This window comes from Ursus arctos, unplaced genomic scaffold (assembly GCF_023065955.2).
Source record: "Ursus arctos isolate Adak ecotype North America unplaced genomic scaffold, UrsArc2.0 scaffold_3, whole genome shotgun sequence".
Lineage (NCBI taxonomy): Eukaryota > Metazoa > Chordata > Mammalia > Carnivora > Ursidae > Ursus > Ursus arctos.
The window spans coordinates 62,648,596-62,668,109 of NW_026622985.1; the positions used below are offsets into that span (position 1 = coordinate 62,648,596).

General features: G+C 41.2%; 1 protein-coding gene across 2 annotated transcripts in view; it reads right to left on the minus strand.

Annotated features, from left to right (window-relative positions):
* AOAH (acyloxyacyl hydrolase) overlaps positions 1–19,514 on the minus strand; it is a 243,487-nt gene that overhangs the window by 116,808 nt on the left and 107,165 nt on the right. For both annotated transcript variants that reach the window (XM_026509300.4, XM_026509309.4), the window contains exon 4: positions 9,285–9,384. In XM_026509300.4, the coding sequence (XP_026365085.3) occupies positions 9,285–9,384 (100 nt within the window). The remainder of the gene's footprint in view (positions 1–9,284; positions 9,385–19,514) is intronic.

The window sequence follows — 19,514 nt, forward strand, 5'->3', positions numbered from 1 at the left end:
TAAGCGCTTAATAACTCCAGTTAAGGAAGACAAGAAGAGCCAAGAGAAAGGGGGGAAAGTGCTTTGACGTGACTTCTATTAAGTAGAAAGACAAAGGCGGGAAGCTCCTCTGCTTGTATCCTACAGTGATTTGCCAATATGTAGGATGAGGTCTACCAAAACCCAATTTGACTTTCATGTTCCAATGATGCCCAGCTCTAAAGGGCATTTATGATTTTTAGCTGTGTGGAAAAAATGAAGTCAGTTCATGCCACTCTCTTCTTGAAAGGAAAGGAAAGGGTAAGGAAAGGAAGGGAGGAAGGAAAGTAGGAATTGAGGGAGGCAGAAGGAGGTAAAAAAGGAAAGAAAAAAGCAACTATCTTTAAATGCATTCCCTTTTATCACTGAATATCTCTTCTTCATACATATTTTACCATTAGCTAAATTTTCTCTTCTCCTCCTGGGCTGATTCTGCATTGTAGAGCTATTAGTATCATTAATATATGTAATCTTACTATCCTTATCCTTTTCCCCAGACAACAACTTTTTAAAAAGCATTGTTTTAAACAGCACTACTCCCGTTCCGCGTTTTTTTCTGACATTGTTATCCATCGACTTTACCACCCTCGCCCCCACCACCGTCACTGCACACATACAAACACTCCTCGATGCGTCCAGGTCTGTACCAGGCATTGTATGTGCTGGATCTCTTCACCTTATATTGACAGCGGGGGAGAAATTAACTGTTTTTAATCCCGAGTTAAAGGTGAGAAGTCCAAGAGCCAGTGCTGGAATAGTCCAAGGCTTCACAATCAACACTTTGGTTACATTTTGACTGTTTCTTCCCTAGAGTCTGTGCATGTGCATAAGTTCTCCAGTGCTAGACTCTATGGGCTATTCTTATTATTATTCTTATTCTGTTTGCATTCAGGTTGCTAGATGAGTCTTGTCCAATGTTTCACAATTAATCTGTGTTTGTTTCCTTTTGTGGCTGTAACAAATTACCACAAACATAGTGGCTTCAAACAATACAAATTTATTATGTCACAGTTGCGGAAGAGGTCTGAAGTCTGAAATGAGCCTCAGGAGGCTAAAACCAGGTATCAGCTGGGCTAACAGTTGTAGCTTCCAGGGGGAATCCATTTCTTGCCTCTTCAGTGTCTCGTGGCTGCACCCATTCCTTGGCTGATGGCCTCATCACTCTATCTCTGTTGCCATATCTTCTTCTCACATTCTGATCCTACTCTCTATCTCTTATATGGACCCTTTTGATGATGTCGGGCCCATCCAGATGATCCAGGATAGTTTCCCCATCTATAGATCTTCAACGTAATCACACCTGCAAAGTCCCTTTTGTCATGTAAGTCACATTCACAGGTTCTGGGGATTAGGATGTGGACCTCTTTGGGGGACCACTGTTCTGTATAGCACACTGTTCATTCAACAAATACTTACTGAGCGATTAATAAGTGCAGTGAATGTGCTGGGCTCTGGGGAAATCACATGGAACAGCATGTGCTTGGGGGATAAAACAGCTGGTTATCTGTTCTCATGGAGTTTATACCTTAACAGAGGGAGAAGCAGGCTTCCTGATGAGTGGGGAGCCCCACATGGGGCTCGAGCCCAGGACCCTGGTATTATGACCTGAGCCAAAGGCAGATGCTTAACAGACTGAGCCACCCAGGTGCCCGTGAAGTTTTAATCAGCCGTCTCCCAATATCCACTCTTGGCCCTCGTCTTCACCTAAGTAGTCACCCACAGCAGAACTCAACTCAGAAGTCATTTCCTCTCAGCTTTTCCTGACGCCCCAACTTCCTTGGCTTTCATCATATCCCCTCCTTCCAGAACGTATTACGATTGTAATAAAACAATTGCACAGTAAGCTAAATAACTTTGCAATTATTATTAGCTTAAATTTTATTTCCAAATGGCTAGTCTTTAGTTCCATCCATTTATTGAATAAGCCAGTGTTGTACCACTGATTTAAAATGCTATTTTTATCAAAAACAAGAATCTCCAACGCACTTGGGCTTATTTTTAGGCAGTATATTCTGTGTCCTTTTCAGCTGTTCCCACACCTAGAAGGCTAGATCCCCCTGTCATTTATCTCATTGTTCAAAATTTTCTGAGATGTTTAAATAGGAACTTTACAAACATTGTCAAATAAACAACTCCACAACCAGCAATTTGTTTGAATTTTGATCTCTCATCTGTAAAATTAGGATAACAGAATAAGCTTGCAATTGTGTGGAAAGACTTTAAATGCTATATGACAAGTACCTAGGCCAGCTTTCGGTATGGGTGTAACAACTCAAATCGTGTTTGCCATTGCCTTTTATCAGTCAGCCCTAATGTGTGCCTGTCACACAATAGGAGCTTAGTAAATGTATTTTATGAGAATAAAAGAAGGACTGTCTATGCCTTAAAAGCCTATCAATTTTACCCAAGACACTTTTGACCTTAGTACCCTTTCTGGTCCTATTTACTAAAGATATGGTTGCCTTCTAGGTACAAACATGGGTTTATACAGTGGAAAACTTTATTAACTCTTCCAGAGTATTGAGGTGGTACACACACCAAAAAATGCTCCAAAATTGTGAGTTATTTTTCCTTGAATGTATGTTCCCTTCACAAGTAAAATTGGATTTTCTAATAGTTCGCCAAGTCACAGTTGAAGATCAGCCATCATTCAAGAAGGAAATTTCCTTAACCTGAAACTCTGATGATGAAAAAAAAATGGCTCTTTATTATTGAATGATTTGTTTCCCCCTAAGTTTGGCCGTGTGAGAAAACATTCACATACTCTACAGGGTTAGGGTGGGGTACAGGGGAAGAGCAAATAGAAGCTGGAAAGGTTGACCAGACAACCAAATAGGAAGAGAAGCTTCTGTTTAGTTTCGTTTTGAGCTATTATTTTGCTAGAACTCTCCATGGCAGTAGCCATGGAGGCTCCAATAAGGTGATGATGACAGAGGAAGTAATTTTTTCTTCCTTGTTTGACACAGAGATTCTGTTTAACTGAGAGTGCTGAATTCATTTTTATTTTCTGTGCACACGTCACACACACAAAAGGCAAGTCATAATTACAATGTTGAGAGGACAAAGGTGGACTTTAGAGACTTGGGTTTTGTTAAACAGAGATGGTGCGGAGAAATTTACCCCAATACATACACACACAGGTACACACCATATTGGACAAAACGGAACTCATTGCAAAAGTGAGGGGAAGATTAGCTCACACAGCTGAAAGCACTGTGCGCAGAGCTCAGCTCATCATTAGGAACAGAAGGGCCCAGGTGACTGTACAGAATGAAATGCAGTGATTCATGAATCTTAGAAAATGTTCAATTTCCTGTCCATTTGTAATTTTTCCTAAACCTTACTACCTGAGATCTTCAATTAAAAGAGATGCTAGATATGTTATTTTGCACTTAATGTTTAAAAAATGAAAGTAAGTTCCTGAGATCAGCTTATTTCTCTCTCAGTTGAACAAGAATTTGTCATGTGACATTTTCTCATAAAAAGAGTACAAACTTACTCCTTCCGAAATCTTTTTATGTCAGCCTTGTGGTAATTTGGGTCCCAAGGAAGCATGGTTCCCCGTGTATGCATACACTCCCACACACTCAACATTGGAGAACTTCTGGTTCCTACAGCAATCAGACTCACTCAGGAAGAGCCATTTCAAAGTCTGGATTGCTTTCTGAAGGCAACAGGTCCCTTCAAAGCAGTTTATTATTTTTCTAAAATAATTTTAAAAATTGGTATTAATATGGTGCCTGCATTAGAATCACCATTTATGTAAGATGAGATAAGAAGATGAAGACAAATGAGAAATAACTGGGAAGTTTTTCATAGCTCAAGGATGACCTCATGATAGATTAACATGACTTAAAAAAGATCATCATTTCATTTCATGTTTAACCCCAATTAAACTTTATTTTATGTAGTACTTATTTGAAGTGATATTTTATTTTTATGTTAGAATACATTTAATGTATATTTCAGTATATTTGCATTTTACTTCTGTTTATGAATTTTTGTATTTGAAATGTATTAAATACTGTTTTACTGATTTCAAGTACTTAAAATTCATTATGTGAAATAAATACCAAAATAAGTTGAATTTTTACTCCAATATTTGAATGACTCTTTAGTTTAGCACTGGAAGACCTTCCAATCTGCCCCTTGTCTCCATTTCCAGCCTCCCTCCCACTCTCCCTCACCCAGTGATAAATAAATCTATCTACGTTTCTTTTCCCCTGTAGAGCTCGCATCTGGCTACCTCTCTTCCTTTGCTTGAGTCCCCTTCTCCTATCTGTGATGTTTACATTGAACAAGCACAACTGGTAGAATGGAATCTTAAAGCAAATTCATTCTAGATTTCCCCCTCCCACTGCCTTGCAGTCCTTTAAATGGGTTGGAGGCCCCAGGGAAATAGGGGGAATGCATTTCCACTAGAGCACACGCTCTGAATATAATTCTCTTTTAATGTGGATCAAAGTGGTGTGAAGTAGGTCTTGACTATGCCTTTGAGATGTCTGTGAATGTAGCATGTCCCTGCAGCTCACGGGTGGTTAGGAAGGGCGTCTGTTCCAAGTTACAGGGTGTGCCTGGAGGGAGCAGCATAAATCGAGGAGGCTCTGCTCCTGGCCCAATGGGTGCACTCTAACACTGATCTAATAAAGACACGACTCCAGCGTGACAAGGTACACAAGAAGGAACCACATTTAATTTTCAGTGTCAGAGTGCTGCTTTGCACACACTCGCATTCCAGCAGCAAGCATTGCCGTGTTTTGTATGCAAATGAGACTAGGAGTGGTATAAATAATCCCCTCAAAGTAGGTAACACAAAACCATCTGGGTGGTCTTTACAATGCAGTCTGCAATCTTCCTCTTTCTGTTCCTTTCCTATCCTGTCTTGTCCTCCTTTCCATCCCCCCACTTCTACATACCCCCACTCCTGATGCCAGCTGAATTTTGTAGATTGTTTCTTGCTTCAGTTAATCATGGATGACGTTCGTCATGAACACAAGGTAGATAAGGATATGAGCCCGTAGCTAAAGGATAGGCAAAAAGTAGGCTTGGAATGTCAACTGCACTGTAGATGACGAATGGGCAGTTTATTAAGGTCCCTAAATGTCGTTCCACTTTTACTTTTGTTCCCACTGAAGTCAGACCCCATTGCTCTACACTGTTGGGTTCTGCCCACCGGCTAGCTCCCCAGAGCAGAAGGACTCCCTTCTTCCCTCCACCCTGCAGGATGCATTTCACGGGGACAATGGCTTGTGTCACATTATTTGTATTTTACCAGAATCAGAAACGCATGCAAAGCAGGACACTGAGGGTGCAGAGTCCTGCTTGTGAGGAATTACTGGTCCAGGATCAGTGGTTCAATTAAAAGTGACTATACCCCAGGAGTAGCAGTGAGGCCTACAGCACAGTGGGGAAGAGCTTGGACTTTAAAGACAAACAGACCTGGGGCTGAATCCTCTCATTGCCACTTATTAGCTTTGTAATCTCCTAAATTCACCTAGACTCAATTTCTTCACCTGTAAAACAACCCCCCCCACCCCCTAGGAGCACTGTTAAATGAGATCACACATGTCAAATGCAGCGCTGGTATATTATCCGGACACCAGACAAGTGCCTGGCACAATGGAGGCAACAAAGATGGGCAAGATGCAGACCCGCCACCTTGATAAGCTTACATCTTAATAAGAAAATCTATGTAAACTTAATATTTTAATAACTCTCTGCCATACTTCCCTCATCTATAACATGTAGACAACAATACCTATTTCATAAGAGTAAATGACTCATGTACATAAAACATTTAGAACAACACTGGCACATCATAGTACTTCAAAAGGTATTTATGATGCTGGTGGAGAGCAGCAGTTTATATTTTGTGGAGAGGATACGAAATTACTTTACAGAGAAAGTGACTGAGACATGAGCTCGGATGGTGGGCCTGGTATTGACAGGGCGTCCTGGCTGGAAGGAATGATTGAGAAGAAGGGTACAGAGGTGGGAAGGTTAAGGCGAGCTCAAGAAAGAGTCAATCACTCCATTTTGGCTGCAGCAGGGGATACACAAGAGAACCATGAAGTCTAGAAAGGCTTTTTGAGAATCCTGAAACTCTAAGTGAAAATGTATACCTCACTGGGTAGGCAATATAGAGATCATAATCTGGGCACAGATATAGGCACTGGGAAAATTAATGTGCCCATGAAATAAGGGAAATCAGAATTTCCATCAGTGATGCAAATGAGAAACTAGTGGCACTTTGTCTATTCATTCAACAAATACTTCTTTGTTATATGTGAGGCATTGGGTGTATGGTAGTGACCAAGGCAGAGTCCTCCTGCAGGTGACAGCCTAGTGGGAGAGATGGATAGACTGGCAATCACCCGGGTCTATCATTTAAAGCAAGGCGGGTTCCGTGGAGGGACCTCCAAGAGCTTCGACAAGAGGGGTATGTAGAACGAGTCAGGGATGCACTCCCTGAAGAAGCAACATGTGAGCTGAGATCTGCAGGATGGGAAGTCCACTCAGTTGAAGGATGAGGGAGAAATTGCTTTCCACATCAAGGCACAGAGGTGGAGTGCCAAATCAAATTTACCTCATAAAAGGCCTTACTAGCACCAGGGTGGAGAATTTTTTTGGAAAGCAGGCAAGAGCAGAATTGGGTTGGACTAACTAGGAAGCTAGAGCAGGAGTGACATCAAAGGATGACTGTTGGAATCCTTCATGTGGTGGTACCGTTACACACACAAAACACAACGAACCTCACAGGTAAAAGAAGCCAGACACAGGGAAGACCATATTGTATGAGTCCATTTATATGACATTCAAGAACAGAACTTTATATGAGTGAACTAATCCGTGGTGATAGATTTTAGAACAGTGGCTACACTAAGGGGTAGGTATTGACTGGGACAGTCATGAGGGAGGCTTCTGGCAGCAGGCTGGAAATTATGTACATCTGTAGTAGGTAGGTAATTCTCCCTACTAATTCACACCTGCTTTGTAGGTGTAATTTGTGTGTCACGGAAATGAAAAGAAGGTCTGATATATATCATTAAAAAAATACATGCTCAAAGTGTAATGTTAACGGGGAAAAGTAGGATAAAAATTATATATACAATATCATAATTCTCAAAAAATAAATAGAATAATAATAATTTATTTAAAAATTAAAAGGAAAACGTCCAACATTTTGACATGGTTATTTGTGGTGGTGGGATTTCAGCTGACTGATGTGAAGAGACAACCCGGGAAGGATTTTCAGAAACACTGACAATGAATCACGGAACACTACATCAAAAACTAAGGATGTACTGTATGGTGACTAACATAACAATAAAAATTATAAAAAAACAAAACAAAACACAACGGATAGGAGATTAACCAACTGCTCTCAGCAGGATAGGGATACGAATCCTAGTTCTATTCTTTCCTAAGGGAGTGACCTTCAGCAAGTTACATAACCTCTTTACCCCAGTTTCCACAACATTAAAAAAGGGGTCATAATGAACAATGGTGACTCCATCCTGGAATTGTCTGGGGAACTAAATAAGGTGAAGGGTAAGCACAGTGCCCTGGAAGACAGTGAGTCCTCAGGAAGCATCAGTTGTTGCTATTAAAGAAATCTTGAAGGCAGAAGAGAGTGAAGCCGTCCATGTTTGCACCAACTGCCCCTCCTCTGGGACACTTGTAGGGATGGTGGCTGGTGATGGGGATTTGAAAAGGAGGAAGAAGGTCCAGAACAGCAACTGGGGGAAGGTCAAGCTGACCAGGGAGCATGCCCTGCTGGAGTACAAGCTGAGCACTTCCAGGGTGAAATCCTCCCCCTCCCTCCCAGCCAGGAAGGATGGCTGAAAGGCTCCCGAGTTAGGAATTGCAAAGGGTGTTGTGATGGGAAGACAAGGAAATGGTATTCCGAGTATAAACTCCATAGGGTACGAAAATAAAGCATGTCATTTTACACGGGATAGTTTAAAGTTGAACATCTTGTGACTATAACTGTTGGTGTGATGTATATATAACGTGATTTTTATTTAAGGAAATGACAAAAAACCTGCATCGCTTGCCTTTGTACATAGAGACACGTTTCCTCTGTGCATTATCAAATGGTGAATATTATGATACCATATTCGCATGCCATATGAACACATGAAAAAATTTTTTTAATTGAAAGTGCCTACCCCTTCTAGAAACGACTGGATTTCAAAGCTTCTAAGAATTTGGGGAAATGTAGTTGGCACATAGTCAATAACCTAGGAAGCATGACATGCACTCATACTCCAGGTATTCGCACCTCTCTCTTCCTTCTCAAGGGGAAAGGTTATGATATTTAATGCTGTCAGTCGGCAGCAGAGCATTCATTGGTTAGGCCACAAAGTGTTAAACTCACTTTATTTCAATGAGAATAAAAAAGGAATTTACATAAAACAAAAACCTATTGTGCCATACACAAAAAAACTATAATTCTGGAATAGGAGGCATAGAATTTTATTTTATTTACTTTATTTATAGGAAGCTTCTGAAAAATCAATATTTTGAGGCCTAACTAGATTTAATATTATACTCTCACTCAGAATGTGCTGAGAATATTGTCAACATTTGCAGCCCTGTCTGCTGCTTTCCAATTGAAAATTGTCCAACTTGATATAATGCACACAGGGTGCTCTGAAGAGTTATCCTGAATAATAATGATATTGGCTACCACTTTAATTAATACTTTTTTTTATGTAGCAGGTATCCTGCTGAGCATTTTGGGTGTATTAGCTCACTTACCTCCCACAACAAATCTATGAGGGAGGCATTTTAGGCATTTTAGTATACCCATTTTATGGGTGAGAACAATAAAGCTCAGACTAGGGTGACCAACTGCTCAGTTTTTCCCAGGATGTGGGACTTTCAGTGCTTATCCCAGGAAAGTCCTGGGCAAAATGGCCGAGTTTATCTTTCTATAAAAGTGACCTGCTTGATTTTTAAATGGTAGAGAGAAATTTAACCTCTTCTCTTCTTGGCTGGTTAGATTTCCAACTTACAGCCAGCCAGCTCTAGATTATAGTCCATGATAGTTAAGTAGGAAAGACATTCTTTGGCAGCATGGCGGGGGGGGCGGTCTAGGTTGAAACTGGACAATAGTATTTCACACGATGTAATGGAAAATGTCATCTGGCCTCTCTCTGTTCCCAAACCACTGAGCCAGTGAAGCTGAACCTCCCTTTACAACATTTCCAAAGGGCTTGCATGTCACCATAATCTGACATTCAAAGTGAAAACCCACTCACCTTGGGAAGCGGGTAGAGATGACACAATGGTTGGCCAGGGTCCTGCTTACAAAACTCCAGGGTATGACACACCACATCAGCATTCATATCTGTGCTAAGCCTGGAGGGAAAGGGGACAAAACAAAGCCTATTTAAGATCTCTCGGGCATTTAGGAGAACCTGTTTCAAAGGAAGGTAAATCCCCGGAATGGATTCTAACACGGTGTTTGAGTCCAGCCCCATGTAGCTGCCTGATCATAAGGCTCTCCTGCCGTGTTGTTCTCTGCTCTGTTTAGAATAAGGTCCTGGAGGTGGGAAGGGGGATGGACAGCACTGAGCTGTGGTCAGCCTCTCACACTGGCACTGTGATTCTTTTCAGGAGAAGCCACAAGAAAAACTGGGAAAGAAAAAATGGACAGGGGTATAATTTGATGGAAACAATATTTTAAAGTTTGCTAGGACTTACAGCAAAGTATCATGTGTGATAAAGTCTTAAACACCTAAAATTATTTTTTAGGCATAATCTAAATCCTTTCTTTCCCTTTAAAATAAATATATTTCTTTTGGAAGAAAATACAATATAGTTGACTTCCCCGCCCCCCCAAGGATGGTGTAAGGAAAGTGTTCTTCAAACATTTTGGTTTATGTCTAGTTTGGAGGGGCTAAAACAAACCCTCCATATCCATTTTCTACCTGACACTCCCCAAACTCTTCTTACTAAGAAGAATGAGAACAATGTGCTGCTTCAAATGAAGGAACAAGTAGAATATGGATTTTTAGTAACTTTTCCAAGTAAATCATTGATTCAAGCCCAACCGAACCCAGACCAAAACAACAAAAAGAATTCATAAATACATGTTGGTAGTATCTAGAGACTAATCTTAGAAAAACAGATCTAGATTTTAGAAGATACTTTTTGGGGTTTTCTCCCAGCTCACATGATCATTTAACTGTCTCCCTTCACCCACCGGGGCAGGTTCCTAGCAATTGTGTTTGTACTCCCTATCTCTTGATCAGTTGATTGGACCTCATTGGACAACACTGGACAAGTAGGATCTATTAGATTCTCTCTTATGGAAATTTAGAATTAGTACTAAAGATTTCAGCTTCATCCTGGGCTGTTCCCAGAATAACAGGGCTGAGAGGAAGAAAAAAGATGGCGGCGGAGTAGGGGACCTTTTTTCAGCTGGGCCCCTGAATCGAGCTGGAGATCTACCAGATCATCCTGAACACCCACAAAATCAGCCCAAGGTGCAGGAAGATACATCTGGATCTCTACAAACGAACATCTCCGGTGCTGAGTATTGAGGTATGAAGCGGGGAGCCATGAATCTGCGCACACATATCGGAAGATAAACAAAAGGGGGAGGGAGACACCACGCTCAGGGGCGGGGAAGCAGTAGCCTCCTGCACTGGGGTGCGGGCCAGATTCGTGGACTGGTAGCCACCGAGAAAGCAGACTGAGACCGGGAGCTCGGGTGTGTGTGGGCAACCAAACTGAAAACCAGAGCTCTGGAGTGCTCACTCGAACCAGACTGAAAACTGGGAGCTCCAGAGCACGCGTGAACCACACTGAAACAGGGAGCTCGGGAGCGCGCGCGGGAACTGGGGGCAGATGGCGGTGTTAGAAGCACAAAGGACACAGATGTGTGGGCCCTGGGAGTGAGGACTGGGAGAGTGGCTGTGGGGCACACAACCTGGGATGCTGCGGGGTTTAGCAGCACTGACAGAAAGAGTTAAAGTGGCCAGGAGAGCTCAGTGGAGAGCAGACTGTAATCTCTCTGTTCTGAGACAGAGGCTAGGATACAACCACTGCTGCTCTGACTCTCAGAAGAGTCACAGAAAACCACCAGGGAAAGCCTCCAGAGAACAAAGGCCCGGAAATACCGGTTCACATTGTGCCCATCCCCATCTCCCCTCGCAGGGAACAGGGCAACTCTACCCAAACAGGGTTGCCTGAATATCAGTGTGGCAGGCCCCTCCTCCAGAAGGCAGGCTGAAAAATCAAGAAGCCCACATCTCTAAGGTTCTTATAAAACAAGTGCACACTGCCTGGGTCCTGGTCAATAATTTGGGCTCTGTACATCCCCACAAACTCTCCTCATCAGAATGACAAGGAGGAGGAATCCTCAACAAAGGAAAGAAACAGAGACTGTGGCCTCTGCCACAGAACTAATGTATATGGATATAACCAAACTGTCAGAAATGGAGTTCAGAGTAACAATGGTCAAGATGATGTGTAGGCTTGAAAAAAATATTAACAAGAATACAGAATCTCTAAGGGCAGAAATGAGAGTGAATTTTGCAGAAATTAAAAAGGGTATGAATCAAATGCAGCCTAAACTGGATGCTCTGACAACCAGGGTAAATGAGGCAGAAGAACGAATTAGTGAATTGGAAGATGGGATGATAGAAAAGAAGGAAAAAATGGGAACTTGGCTCAAAAAAATCCAATCTCAAGAATGTAGATTACAAGAGATTACTGACTCAATGAAACATTCCAATGTCAGAATCATCGGCATCCCCGAGGGGGTGGGGAAAGAGAGAGGTCTAGAAGAGATATTTGAACAAATTGTAGCTGAGAAGTTCCCTAATCTGGTGAAGGAAACAAGCATTCGTGTCCAAGAGGCAGAGAGGACCCCTCCCAAGATCAATGAGAACAGACCAACACCACGTCACATAATAGTACAATTCGCAAACATTAGATCCAAGGATATAATCTTGAAAGCGGCCAGGAGGAAGAAAATCCTCACCTACAGAGGGAGGAACATCAGAATAACATCAGACCCGTCTACAGAGAACTGGCAAGCCAGAAAGGGCTGGCAAGACATATTCAGAGCACTAAGTGAGAAGAACATGCAGCCAAGGATCCTTTATCCAGCAAGGCTGTCATTCAGAATTGATGGAGAGACAAGGACCTTCCAAGACCGGCAGAAACTGAAAGAATATGTGACCACCAAGCCAGCCCTACAAGAAATATTAAGGGGGGGGGTTTCTATAAAAGTAAAAAGACCCCAGGAGTGATACAGAACAGAAATTTACAATCTATAGAAACAAAGGCTTCACAGGCAACATAACATCATTAAAATCATCTCTCTCAATAATCACTCTCAATGTGAATGGCCTAAATGCTCCCATAAAATGCCACAGGGTTGCATATTGGATAAAAAGACATGACACATCCATTTGCTGTCTACAAGAGACTCATTTTGAACCTAAAGATACACCCAGACTGAAAGTGAAGGGATGGGAAAACATTTTTCATGCCAATGGACCTCAAAAGAAAGCTGGGGTAGCAATTCTTATATCACACAGATTAGATTTTAAACTAAAAACTGTAGTTAGAGATACAGAAGGACACTGTATTATTCTTAAAGGATGCATCCAACAAGTGGATATGACAATTATAAATATCTATGCCCCCAACAGGGGAGCAGCTAGATACACAAGCCAACCCTTAACCAGAATAAAGAGACATATAGATAATAATATGTTAATAGGAGGGGACCTCAACCCTCCACTCTCAGCAATAGACAGATCACCTAAGGAGAAAATCAACAAAGAAACAAGAGCTTTGAATGACATACTGGACCAGATGGACCTCATAGATATGTACAGAACACTACACCCCACAACAACAGAATACTCATTCTTTTCGAATGCACATGGAACTTTCTCCAGAATAGACCATATACCGGGTCACAAAACAGGTCTCAACCGATACCAAAAGACTGAGATGATTCCTTTCATATTCTAAGACCACAATGCTTTGAAACTGGAACTCAACCACAAGGAAAAATTAGGAAGAAACTCAAACACTTGGAAACTAAGAACAATCCTGCTTAAGAGTGATAGGGTAAACCAGAGAATTAAAGAAGAGCTTAAACAATTTATGGAAACCAATGAGAACGAAAACACATCGATCAAAAACCTATGGGACACTGCAAAGGCAGTTCTAAGGGGAAAATACATAGCCATCCAAGCCTCACTCAAAAGAACAGAAAAATCTAAAATGCAGTTTTTGAATTCTCACCTTAAGAAGCTGGAGCTGGAACAGAAGAACAGGCCTAACCCACACATGAGAAGGCAGTTGACCAAGATTAGAGCAGAAATCAATGAAATAGAAACCAGGAGCAGAGTAGAGCAGATCAACAAAACTAGAAGCTGGTTCTTTGAAAGAATAAATAAGATCGATAAGCCACAGGCCAGACTTATCCAAAAGAATAGAGAAAGGACCCAAATTAATAAAATTATGAATGAAAGGGGAGAGATCACGACCAACACCAAAGAAATAGATAGAATCATTAGAAACTATTATCAACAACTATATGCCAATAAATTAAACAACCTGGAAGAAATGGATGCCTTCCTGGAAACCTATAAACTACCAAGTCTGAAACAGGAAGAAATTGATTATTTAATTATGAAGAGATTGAAGCAGTGATCAAAAACCTCCCCAAAAACAAGAGTCCAGGGCCTGACGGATTCCCAGGGGAATTCTACCAAACATTCAAAGAAGAAATAATACCTATTCTCCTGAAGCTGTTTCAAAAAATAGAAACAGAAGGAAAACTACCAAACTCATTCTATGAGGCCAGTATTACCTCGATCCCCAAACCAGGCAAAGACCCCATCAATAAGGAGAATTACAGACCGATATCCCTGATGAATATGGATGCCAAAATTCTCAACAAGATCCTTGCTAATAGGATCCAACAGTACATTAAAAGGATTATCCATCACGACCAAGTGGGATTCATCCCTGGGATGCAAATGTGGTTCAACATTCGCATATCGATCAGTGTGATAGATCATATCAACAAGAAAAGAGTCAAGAACCATATGATCCTCTCAATTGATGCAGAAAAATCATTTGACAAAATACAGCATCTTTTCCTGATTAAAACACTTCAGTGTAGGGATAGAGGGTACATTCCTCAATCTCATAAAAATCATCTATGAAAAGCCTACAGCAAATATCATTCTCAATGAGGAAAAGCTGAAGGCCTTTCCCTTAAGATCAGGAACATGACAAGGATGCCCACTCTTGCCATTATTGTTCAACATAGTACTAGAAGTCCTTGCAACAGCAATCAGACTACAAAAAAGAATAAAAGGTATTCAAATCAGCAAAGAAGAAGTCAAACTCTCTTCGCAGATGACATGATACTCTATATGGAAAACCCAAAAGACTCCACCCCCAAATTACTAGAACTCATAGAACAATACAGTAATGTGGCAGGATACAAAATCATTGCTCAGAAATCAGTTGTATTTCTATACATGAACAATGAGACTGAAAAAAAAAGAAATTAGGGAATCAATTCCATTTACAATAGCACCAAAAATCATATGATACCTCGGAATTAACTTAACCAGAGAGGTAAAGGATCTATATTCTAGAAACTACAGATCACTGTTGAAAGACATTGAAGAAGACACAAAAAGATGGAAAAACATTCCATGCTCATGGATCGGAAGAATAAACGTAGTTAAAATGTCTATGATACCCAGAGCATTCTACACTTTCAATGCCATCCCTATCAAAATAACAATGACATTTTTCAAAGAGCTGGAACAAACAGCCCTTAAATTTGTGTGGAACCAGAAAAGGCCCCAATTCGCCAAGCAAATGTTGAAAAGGAAAAACAAAGCTGGGGACATCATGTTGCCTGATTTCAAGCTATACTACAAAGCTGTGATCACCAAGACAGCATGGTATGGGCACAAAAACAGACACATAGACCAGTGGAACAGAATAGAGACTCCAGAAATGGACCCTTGGCTCTATGGTCAACTAATCTTTGACAAAGCAGGAAAAAACATCCAGTGGAAAAAAGACAGTCTCTTCAATAAATGGTGTTGGGAAAATTGGACAGCTACATGCAAAAAATGAAACTTAACCACTCTCTCACACCATACACAAAGATAAACTCCAAATGGATGAAAGACCTTGATGTGAGACAGGAATCCATCAAAATCATAGAGGAGAACATAGGCTGTAACCTCTTTGACATCGGCCACAGCAACTTTTTTCATGACACGTCTCCAAAGGCAGGAGAAACAAAAGATAAAATGAACTTGTGGGACTTCATCAAGATAAAAAGCTTCTGCATAGCAAAGGAAACAGTCATCAAAACTAAGAGGCAGCCCACGGAATGGGAGAAGATATTTGCGAATGATGCTACAGATAAAAGGCTGGTATCCAAGATCTATAAAGAACTTCTCAAACTCAATACACGAGAAACAAATAATCAAATCAAAAAATGGGCAGAAGATATGAAGACACTTTTCCAATGAAGACATACAAATGGCTAAGAGACACATGAAAAAATGCTCAAAATCATCAGCCATCAGGGAAATGCAAATCAAAACCACATCGAGATACCACCGTACGCCAGTTAGAATGGCAAAAATGGACAAGGCGAGAAACAACAAATGTTGGAGAGGATGTGGAGAAAGGGGAACCCTCTTACACTGTTGGTGGGAATGCAAGTTGGTACAGCCCCTTTGGAAAACAGTGTGGAGGTCCCTCAAAAAGTTATAAATAGAGTTACCCTATGACCCAGCAATTACACTACTGGGTATTTACCCCAAAGTTACAGTCGTAGTGAAAAGAAGGGCCATATGCATCCCAATGTTCATAGCAGCATTGTCCACAATAGCTAAATTGTGGAAGGAGCCGAGATGCCCTTTAACAGATGAATGGATAAAGAAGATGTGGTCCATATACACAATGGACTATTACTCAGCCATCAGAAAGAATGATTACACAACATTTGCGGCAACATCGATGGGACTGGAGGAGATTATGCTAAGTGAAATAAGTCAAGCAGAGAAAGACAATTATCATATGGTTTTACTCATTTATGGAACATAAGAAATAGCAGGGAGATCGGTAGGAGAAGGAAAGGAAGAATGGGGGGGTAAACAGAAGGGAGAATGAACCACGAGAGACTATGGACTCTGGGAAACAAACTGAGGGCTTCAGAGGGGAGGGGTGTGGGGTATTGGGCTAGGTCAGTGATGGGTATTAAGGAGGGCACATACTGCATGGAGCACTGGGTGTTATACGCAAACAATGAGTCATGGAACACTACATCAGAAACTAATGATGTACTGTATGGTGACTAACATAACATAATAAAAAATTTAAAAAATAACAGAAGCTGTAGTGTCTTGGGATTATAATGTTATTTTCTGCCACGTGGACTGAGCAGTTGGAGAGCTAATCTGTAGGATGTGGTTCAGGCATCAGAACCCAGTGTATGCAGTGAGGAAGCCTGGGGAGAATGTTACCCTGTGTTTGTGGTGACTTCCAAGTCCCATTTCCATCTCTGTGTGAGGTCTGGCAAGATGGCCTCTTAACCTTTTGTGAGCACTTGAGTTAAGAGGGAAAAAGAGAGTCATCTGCTTGGCCCCAGGGCTTCTTCATGAGAGGTGGAGGGGAAGGTAACTTAAAGTATAAAAGGAGGCCACATCTTCTAATTTGTGGGGCAAGCTGTATATAGCAGATAAAGTCCATTAGCAAACTAATGTCTACTAAGGGTCAGTAACTTAATGGTTCTGAACTTAATGGTTCATTTATTTAACTGATGACTGCCGTCTTTATGGGGGTCTAATATTTAGTGGGCTCAGGAGGGTGATAAATAGGGCTCTGCTTAACCTTTTTTTTTTTTTTTTTAACCTACAGCCAATATCCCATCTGTGGTAATCGAGGACCACCACCACCAACTAATCATATGATATCCAAGACCTACTCATTTTCTCTGCAGACAGAGCACAATTTCAAGTAAGTGAACTTGATTACAAGAGTGGAAATGGGGTCCCCACAGTCAAAGAGTGATGCTGATGGTCTTTACACTGAGGAATAGGAGAGGAGAACTAGGTATGTGGTATTCTTTCCAGAGTCCTCTAAGATCAGAGTTTCATCATCAAAAGACTGAAAGTGAGAAACGGTCCTTCATACAAGAATAGAAAATGCTGAGTCTCATAAATCCAGACACGTGTAAGACCACTAGAATGTACAAGACGCAAAGAAGTGGCAAAGCAGCATATGTGCTCTTCACCAGCCGTGGGACAGAAAGCCCAGGTGATGCATACAATGTGAAATCCTCAGGAAATCTCCAAATTCATAATAACCATTCCCACCCAACGGCAGCAAGAAGACCAAAATAGTCACATTTTAATTCACTTCCTTTTACTACCCTTACTGGTACAGAGGTGTGCAGGAATGAGGCATGTGGTAGGGGACCAGGGGTGGTGGGGGAGGAGACATCAACACATTTGGCAGAGCTAATTAACAAGTCTAATTAGGATCATAGTAGAATGAAGTCAATGACGATGATCATCACCATAAATCAAAAGAGGGGAGCAAGGTCAGGGTTAACAGACAGTCAAAGTAACAGCCTATGTCAGGGAGTGAGGACAGGGCCTTCCACACATGAAAGCTCTCAAATTCAGACCTTCACATCACTTTCAAAGAAAGTTTATATATTAATATATAGTCACAGAGATATACTCACAACACTGAAAGAAGATGTTCCTCATGCAACTTAATACTTATATCCCATTTCTGGACCACACTCAAAGCACACTATGAATTTATTCATTTCCCTAAATCTTACACAGTAGTCCCCCTCCTATCTGTGGTTTTGTTTTCCAAGGTTGCAGTGACCAGTGGTCAGCTGTGGTCTGGGAGCAGATGATTCCCCTTCTAACATATCGTCTGAAGGTCAAAAGTAGCTTAATGATACATCACAATGCCTCGTCATCGACCTCCCTTCATCTTATCATGTGGACATTTTATCATCTCACATCATCACAAGAAGAAGGGTGAGTACAGAGCAATAAATATTTTCAGAGAGAGAGAGAGACAGAGAGACAGAGACCACATTCACATAACTTATATTACAGTGTATTGTTATACTTGTTCTATTTTATTATTGTTGTTAATCATTTCCTGTGCCTAATTTATAAATTAAACTTTATCACAAGTATGTATGTATGTATAGGAAAAAATAGTATATATAGTTCAGTACTATCTGGTTTCAGGCATCTACTGGGGGTCCTTGGAATGTATCCCCTCTGGATAGGGAGGACTGCTATAATTATTTTGTGAATGGCACAGATAATGTTTTGTATTTTTGGTGTCTAAAAAATACATTAATTACATTTAAGGCATATTATGTTATAAACCCTGTTACACATTTTCTTCTAAAAAATGTTAGTAGTTTAGGTGTCTCCTGATGAGAGCTCCTAGTTTGGAATACAAGAGTTTATGATTTAGAGGAAAGCATAAATAAATCCCTGGAAGCAAGGTGAGATACACAGAAGACAAGGATCAGGTTTGCTATGGCAACCAATTGCATGACAGAGGTCAAAACCAGGTAGAGGAGGACTCAGCACCCGGTCCCTGGCTAGCACTGGCTGCTCCTGGAAGAGCCCCTCCCTGCATGACCCAGGTTCTTGGGGGAATGCCTGAGTGCTCAGGTGTCCCACTTCCCAAAAACATCCTGTGGCTTGCCGATGGGCAGGAAATGTAATTGCTGAATAATTAGTCCATGAATCATTGAGAATTGACTCGTATGAAATAATGAGGAGGGATGCCCTCTGGGTTAGGAAACACATTTAATACTGGAAGCCTGAAATTCAGGTAAAACTAAATCATAAGGTTGTCACTTTCAGCACCTATATCAACCCAAAACTGTAAATGATTGATTAAAACAAGTCGTAAGAAGAGGAAGGCACTATATAGTTTGGCACTATTAAAAGGAAAAATGTCTATCAGCAAACAACTAACATGGGTACTTGAAAATTACTCACAAATCAAACTAATGGTGGACAGAACCATGAAGAGGGATGATTTGCTACATGTGTCTTTCTTCAAATGGCCCACCCCATACTAATGAGAATTTGTTATCTTAGGAATTTGAGTCATCTCAAAGGAAAAAAAAAGAGGGCCATACTCAGGGAGTGGCCCTCTTTGGGTGGTTTGCTGGGACCATTCTTCTCTAACACCTTGTATTCATTTGTTGTCATTTGAGGTGGGGACTGTCCCTTATACAGTTCACATCTGCAGTACCTAGGATAGTGTCTGTCTGTCCTCTCTGATCCTTGTGCTTAAATGTCTCATGCATCTGCCACTCTCCAGGCAGCTACAGAAGAGCAATGCGTTGCTCAACCAATCCAGTCCACAGCCCTTTTACTCCCAGCACACGTGATAGCTAATCTTTGGCTCCCCCTTTTGAG